This window comes from Thermobia domestica, chromosome 9, assembly GCF_964235325.1.
Source record: "Thermobia domestica chromosome 9, izTheDome1.hap1.1, whole genome shotgun sequence".
Lineage (NCBI taxonomy): Eukaryota > Metazoa > Arthropoda > Insecta > Zygentoma > Lepismatidae > Thermobia > Thermobia domestica.
The window spans coordinates 165081145-165089083 of NC_137462.1; the positions used below are offsets into that span (position 1 = coordinate 165081145).

Sequence of the window (7939 nt, forward strand, 5' to 3'; positions counted from 1 at the left end):
ATTTTTGTGATTCCTCTATCAGATCAAAAGTTAACTGTTCATTTATACTTCTGAATTTATGGTTTTAAAAAATATGAGTGAAAAGATTTGAGATACTATATAGCAAGTAGATTCAACACATATTCACAAAGAAAGTAAAAAACAAAACAAAAAAAATCAAACCAGAATTTCTTCATAAAATGTTAATTTGATTATCTCTTCTTTGAATTATCAAAATTCAAAGATTAAAAGACATTAATTTTTCGTTTTATCTATCCTCAACAAACTCTTTTCTTCTTTTCAATGATTCAACATAAATTTGTAAAATATAATGTCCCACTATTCTGAGACAGAGCGAAATCACACGATAAGTGTAATAAATGACAGATGTCATTAATTATGGTTTTCAAAATATTTAACGATACAGATAAAGTTGGTTGACATTTCTAGGAATTAATACAATTTGTCATATTTCAATTCTAAACACGTAAATTCCTATTGATTTGATTTTTGTGTTCTCATTTTCTTATCAGTATTTTTTTTTGTTTGTTTCTGTAGTTAATTAATGTTATAATGTATCAAACACATGCAATATTAAATATTGCAAAATTTTAAAAATATATACAGTATTTTAAGTTCTGTTAATTTGTTATTTTCGGCGTTGCTGAGGTGAATAGTGACACTTCCGATGTTGTTTAAATTCAAAATCATCCCGCAAGTTGGAGGAGGGACACATATATATATATATATATATATATATATATATATATATATATATATATATATATATAATGATCGAAAATTGCCGTTATTGATGTCGAGTCCATAGCTTTCGGGGTCGCTGAGAAGAACAGTGACATTTCCGATGTCATTTAAATCCAAAGTCGACTCCATGCCCTTTATGTCCAAACTGAAACGTTTTCTCCTCGTGAAGAGAAGAACGGGCAACCTGATATAACTTTATATTTGGTGATAATTTTAAATTCTGGCGTAAAAATCAAATTAGCATCAGGCGTGAATTTTGAATGTTGTATTTAACGTTCAGTAAGATAGATTGTAACATATGATCATATGGATGAATACAAGGTCTTTCATTAGATAAGAGTACCTTGAGATAAATTTCAGCAGGAATACATTTCACCCACCCTTAAATTTTGGAATTATTCAAAAATTAAAATTTGCAATTGTTCTCTAGGAATCGGGTAAATTTGGATGCTTTTAATTGTGTCCTCTTATTTGTAAAGAATTGTCAAATTCAAATTTGAGGATGCTGACCTAATATTATATCATCTTAACACTTTAAAACGTAGGGACAACTCTCAGTCTTAGATCATTGTTACAATCGGATTGATTAATCCCTGCATCTGATTCACAATGTATCACTTTGAATGTTATTGTAGTCTAAGATTATTCGTGAAAATTTATCTTTGGTGCAATTTGATTGGGCGATTACTACGTCTGATGAACTTGGAATTTTAGATTCGAAAATCGTAATTTATGATATGAAACGTGAGAAACACTTTATAAAACCGTTTGATAGACAATAACTTTTTTTTCATATTTTGAGCTTTAGGAATTATATCCGTGATTCATACACAGTCTAAGTCATTGGTGGAAAATTAGTATATCTTTAGTAAAATCTGGTTGGTTGATCCCTGCTTCAAACTGCAATTTTTGGACTGAAAGTTGATAGGTAATTATTGTAACCTACTGATACACATAACAGTTTCAAACTTTGAACCCTATAGAATTGTACCTGCTATTCAGAGTCTAAGGATATTAGTGCGAAAAACTTAAGACTTGATACCTGATGTGTATTAGTAAAATCGATTGATATGTAACAATTTCCATTTAGAACTTTAATCAAACTCATAGTCTAGTGGAAACTTACTCTTAATGCAATTTGGTTGGCTTCTCACTTTCAATTTTTTGTTTAAGATTTTTAAAAGGTTACATTTTTCCTTAAAAGTTTTCAATTAATGTTTGACTGTTTATATTTTTATTTAGAGGTCCATAACTAGGAGTCTGGTCTTTGAACTTGAATTCGGACTAAAAGTTCAGATCAAAACTTTAAAACAAAAATATTGAAATTTTCAGTGAGTGCAAAAATTCTAAAAATCAAAGGAAAACATTTAGAACAAAACTTTTCCGACTAAAAATGTTTGAATGAGTACAAACATTTTCTAACTAAAAAATTTCAAGCCAAAATTTTAAAACTTTCTTGAGTCAAAATTTTGAAAACAAAAGTTTCAGCTTGAAAAAATTTGAAAAAATTTCAAACTAAAATTTTAAAAAAGTTTTTCAAAGAAGGAGAAATAAGTGGCCCGCACTGAGAAAAAAAAATGTAGGTGGCGTACTTAAAAAGGTAGGTTACATGAGTAATTCCTGTAGTTTTTGGACAACGTACAGCAGACGTATAACTGAAAAAGCATGTTTTAGAATACTTTCCGTATAAGTGCTCCATCTATACGTACTTTCCGTGTAAAACAATATAGGCGATCAGGATCTCACATACAAATGGGCGCATATAACATATAGCTGAGGAATATAACATAAGTATATGCATGTGATTGGCTGCATGTGATTACCGAAAGCTGTTACATGTCAGACATCTGCAACGGCATGATGTAACATCCCCAGGTACATGGGAATGTGGCCAGTATGTGCCTTATATATTTCTGAGAAAGAAATCATATGGATGACAAGTGATAGTCACAGTCTATGTCCGTTCCTAGGCACATGCCTGACATATACCTGGGAAACGTGTCTTAGGTATGTTCCCCATGCTGTAAGCGTTAATGAACCACAAAATTATTCCCCAAAAATATGTTAAATCGCCTATATGCGTAATGTGTTTACATTAAAGTGAGTCTAAACAACACTTTAAACAAGTAGAAAAAAATGTAGGACTACCCTAGGGTAGGAGCGAACCACCAACCTTTGGATTAATAGCCGCGTGCCCTTCCACAGAGGCGATAAATAAAAAGTCGCTTGTAGAGGGATACATTTTTGAGGTCTTTTGCATTCGGCTAATCAGAGTGCTCCTTTAACCGCATATATTCAACTATAACCGTTTGTGATCAGATAAAATCTGCTTGCCATCTAATTTTATAACAAATTGACGAGTGTCTATTTACTTTATTTCATGGTTCTTCCATATTCATTTTCAAATGATCGGCGACATTGCCATCTAATAAAGTTGATGCGTTTATTGCTTCTAGTACACAATAGCTTAGAAAAAGAAGCAACAAATGCATCAAATGTGGGAGATTAATTTAGAACACCTAAATGGCGAATGCCTAGCACATCTTGTGCTGTTAGGGTATCTGAAACAATATGTACCTAAAGGACGTACCTAGAACATGACAGATATATGTCCCAAGTGACGACATAAAAATAAATGACTGTTAGAGTAAGAAACTGAGCCAGGTATATAAATGCTATATTTGTGGTACATAGTTGCAAATATCAATTAGGTGTAACAAGTACCTAAAACTGTAGGTAGCTGAAGTACATACTTAGCACATGAATATCATATGTGCCAAGTGCGGGTACCTAAAAAGTAGCCGGGACATCTAAATGGCACATGCCTAGCACATCTTGTGCTGTTAGGGTTGTCTCAACATTTTCTTTCAAGTAAAAACGTACACAAATAAAACTGAATATTTCCATTTTTTTCTAAAATGAAATCAATTAAGTTGAAATGAGATTACAAATATTCAACGTGTGTTTGCAGGAGCATCACATCAGATTTGCGTGGGGGGGGGGGTAAGATCCTCCACCGACATACCAGTTTCCCGTTTTTTCCTAGTATATTAGTAGACAGCCGATTAAAATATATTTAATTCTCAAAATTAGGTGAGCAATTGCCCCCCTGCTTCCCCGTGTTGTGCATAGTCCCTCGAAACAAAATCTTAAACACGCTACTATTAGCAGGACTCGAAATGTCAGGTCTGAATCCAGTAGCTAGATCAGAGAGTCAGGTCGCCATTTTTCTCACTCGACTTAGCGACTAATTTGATGCATAAAAATACATATTGTTTTCTTAAATTAGCTAGGCGCCAGACTCGTATTGTCAGTTGCCATAGTGATTTAACATCCAATATTTTTCGAGTCCTGTATACATATAGGTCTATATGCTTCTGTGTATGTTACTTTGGATGAATTTCTGACTACGCCATTGTAATATACCTGCATAAAAAGTGCCCTTCCTGCTTATCTTGTGTCTAACATGTGCGCCTTTCTGTGATTTTCCTTGAGCAACTAACATTGCCGTGCAATGTTGTTTTTATTTAGTTATACCCTGGAACAGGGGCACCACGGGGGTCCACCAGGTCTGGTCCCTTCCCCCCAAAAAACTTCCTAACTCAACACACATTTGTACACATTCTTAATTATATTATACTTATTTATCAGGGAAGTGATTGATGTATCATGAACATTTGATTTTACACTTCCTCTGTACTCTTGCTCTTGTAAAAACAATCTTGTTCTATCATTTTTTTTCCCTGAAAATATAGATGGAGGTATTTTACAATTGCGTACCGGGTACGGAACAATAGCCGTTCAATACTACACAGACGTAGTGGCTTGTAGTGTTCAACTCGGACTCCCCAACAAAAATTTCTTCGTGCGCGTCTGCCATGGAACATTTAATTAAACCTGCAGACACTTTCTTTGTATACCATCTCATTTTTGTCCATTATTCCTTTATCTCCGTGATAGAGAGTTACCTTCACATTCAAGAGATTGTGGGTCCATGGTCTTTTCGCCACATCAGGTAAATACGTGGATGGAGCCGTACAAATAAGCTCCTGAGCAACTCAATTCCACATCTTTTACTTTCACCTATCCCGAGGTCTTAAATAAATATTTTAAAAAAATAAGAAATAAAAAAAAACAGATTAGAAAATTTACCCCATTCCATTACAAAAAAAAAAAAAAACTGCGGACGTTCATAATTTCACTATCCCAGTTCAGCACGATAACTGTAAGCAGAGCCCTGATGTTTAACGCGAGATTCGAATCACTGTTTGCGATTTACGTCTCTACCGAAAGTCGAACCAGAGATTTAGGGGTAAATTTCATTTTCCGTTGTACAAAACGGGGCATAAGAGCGAAACTTGATCCGCTGAGATAAAAGTTGGTAAAAATATTATTTTTCAAATTTAATTTTACTTTATTGACCACGTGCTCCTATACCACAATAGGGCCTAATAATAATATGACATACAAAAGTGCATCTCATGATGCATATTTCTACATCAATTTTCGTTTGCTGAATTCTTGCTGTTATTTGCTTTTTTTTCTAAGTAGGCCTATTTGTCTTGTGACAAAAGAAGAATACAGGAATAACCAATTGATATCAAAAGTAAATTCATATTTACATAAAACAGTATATTCACTTTAGAATCACATAAATATATGATATTGTCGCCTAGTTTATATTTTATATAATCAGTTTTAAAGAGTGCTCACGTTAGACCCTGGCGATGTGGAAAGATTCACGTATTTTAGTGATCCTAGTGTGACTACAGTGTGTGCATTGTCACAGCAATTTAACATTGATTCACATTATGACGTAATGTGATGGTAATAAGATTGTTGAATCAAACGTAAACAAAACATCCACGTGGCAATGGTAATACTACGTGCGTGCGATATCTTATACAATGGTGCAACATACAATTAGCGGGAAGGTCCCATAGAGGGCGTTGTTATCGATCACGACAGCGGTGTATGACGTCATGAGGCGCGTTCAGTGTGCCGACCAATAGCTACGACTGTTAAAAACCAGGCATCGTGCCAAGTAGCTATACAAATCGAGCATAGTGCGAAGTAGCAATAGTTTTGCAGTATCAGTAGAGAGGGAGTGTGGTTTGTGCTAATGAAACTTGCACAATTGTATCGCAACTTTGATATTAAGTGCTAGTATTGTCTGTGAACAGTTTGTAGCTGAAAACATCTTGAGTAGGCTGTGTGTGTTAGTGCAGTCTGCAGTGGCCTATATATAAAACTTTCGAACAACCGAAAAGAAGTAATTTCAAGCTTGGTAGAAACGGAGACCACAAGTGCTAGCCATGGCTTTTATGATGCCAGTTGTAAAGAACGATTGGGACATATACCGATCAAACAGGTCTCGTAGAAGTTCCGAGTGTTCAAATCCGCAGTCTTGTCGCAGTAGGAAAGTGTCAGAATGCAGTAAGTCGGAGGGGCCAAGCCTTTCAACTTCTCCCGGAAGCGATTTTCTAGTTGGCTCCCCACACAGGTCGGTACCTATGCATATGTCCGGTCGTCATTCAAGGACATCATCAAGAGCATCACAGTCAAGTCTGCCTTCACCTAGTAAGTCAGAATCATCATCCCCACCGAAATCAGGTTCACAGTCCTCACTAAACAAGTTCCATAACCGCCTTGTGGACAAATTGAAGCGGTCATTGAAGATCAAGGATTCTGAGGGTACACCTAGTGAATCTGAAGCAAGGACCTCATCCTGAAACATGGATATTGAAGCTGCAGTAAACGATTTGTGTATAAGTGACAAAACAGCGCCTTCAAGTGTGACATCTGTTGCAGTGACTACATATTGCCACGCTTCTAGCCAAATGTTACTATGGTTTCAGTGGGAATTGTTTTGGCAGCTGGAAGGTTTGTGCCCTCCAAGTGGTTAGGGGGCGGAAACCAGACATCACAGTGGATAGTGCAGTGAAGTAAATGGTGAGATTTAAGAAAAGATCACGTTGTTACAGACATGGATATATATATATATTTAAAGCTCTTTTGTATTGGTAAGTTAAGATGCATATTTGTTTATTTCTGGGGTTGAGGAGACAGACTTACTATTACAGTGTAAAATATGGTATGCATCGTTGAGTGAGAAACTTGTTGGAACCGTGTTCAAAGCTATTTCTTGTTAATCTAGTGCAGCCTGTTGTCTTGTTGGACTTTTACTACCTACAATCGCCTGGGTATTATGTATGCGACCTTGGTGCTTTTTTAAATTATTAGTTAACAAAAATATTGAAAAACTATAATATTTTAACATTCCAGTGTTGTAAAGCAATTAATTGCACAAGCTATACAAGTTACGTCACGCATTGTTAGCGTTGGTGTAACTGACTTGTAACAGTAAGCAATGGCTCAAGGATACTATATCTGAGCCAGTATTTATTATTGCACGAAGAACAGTAAAAATATGTACAAGTGCGGTAACTTAGTCAAAAAGTCACTAGTCCCAAAATTATAAAACCTGGAAAGTTTTTTTTTATATATGTAAAGTAATTGGAAAATTTTGCTTTAAAAAAAAAAATACAGTTACATTCAAAGTATCTGTTTATTTCATTGTTTCCGCTTTTTCCCCCTTTTGCATTACTCCAGTGCAAGAGTAAATTAGTTTCATACAGTATATATTTGTACGGTATATTAACCAACATATTTATTACGTTGCTTTTAGAAATTTTATAAATAATGTGACTAGGGGAGATTATTAATGCTAAAATTTCGAACAATGTTGTTTTAATTTTATTCCGTATATACTACAGTAGGGTATTCCTTTCTTTATTACTCTGATAGTAAAGATGTGGTGCAGGAACTCATAAAACTAAGGAGAAAAATTGAAAAGTTGATATACAATTGGCTAATTAAAAAGGTAAACTATGTTTTAATGGTTATGAACATTTTCTCTGCTTGTCTGAGTCATGATTTCCTTCTCAAGGACAGTGTAAAAATATCCATGTTATGTATACTGTTTAGTCATTTATTTGCTTAAAGAAGAAATCATGTTTTCAGACAGAATTCGCGAGTTTGTTACACCAGAGAGTAGGCCTATTACGTAACTTCCTTTTAATACGATTGCACCTGTAATTTGTACAATATTGAAATGTTTATAATTATATTCCGTGATGGCATAATTTTCCTTAATAATATATTTTTCATACGATACGGTATTCAAAATTTACAT

General features: G+C 34.5%; 1 protein-coding gene across 1 annotated transcript; it reads left to right on the forward strand.

Annotated features, from left to right (window-relative positions):
* The first annotated feature begins 5768 nt into the window (after positions 1 to 5768).
* Positions 5769 to 7307, forward strand: LOC145695164 (uncharacterized). Its single transcript, XM_081772113.1, has one exon. The coding sequence runs from the start codon at positions 6060 to 6062 to the stop codon at positions 6474 to 6476; it is 417 nt and encodes a 138-aa protein (XP_081628239.1). The 5' UTR covers positions 5769 to 6059; the 3' UTR covers positions 6477 to 7307.
* The last annotated feature ends 632 nt before the right edge of the window (positions 7308 to 7939 follow it).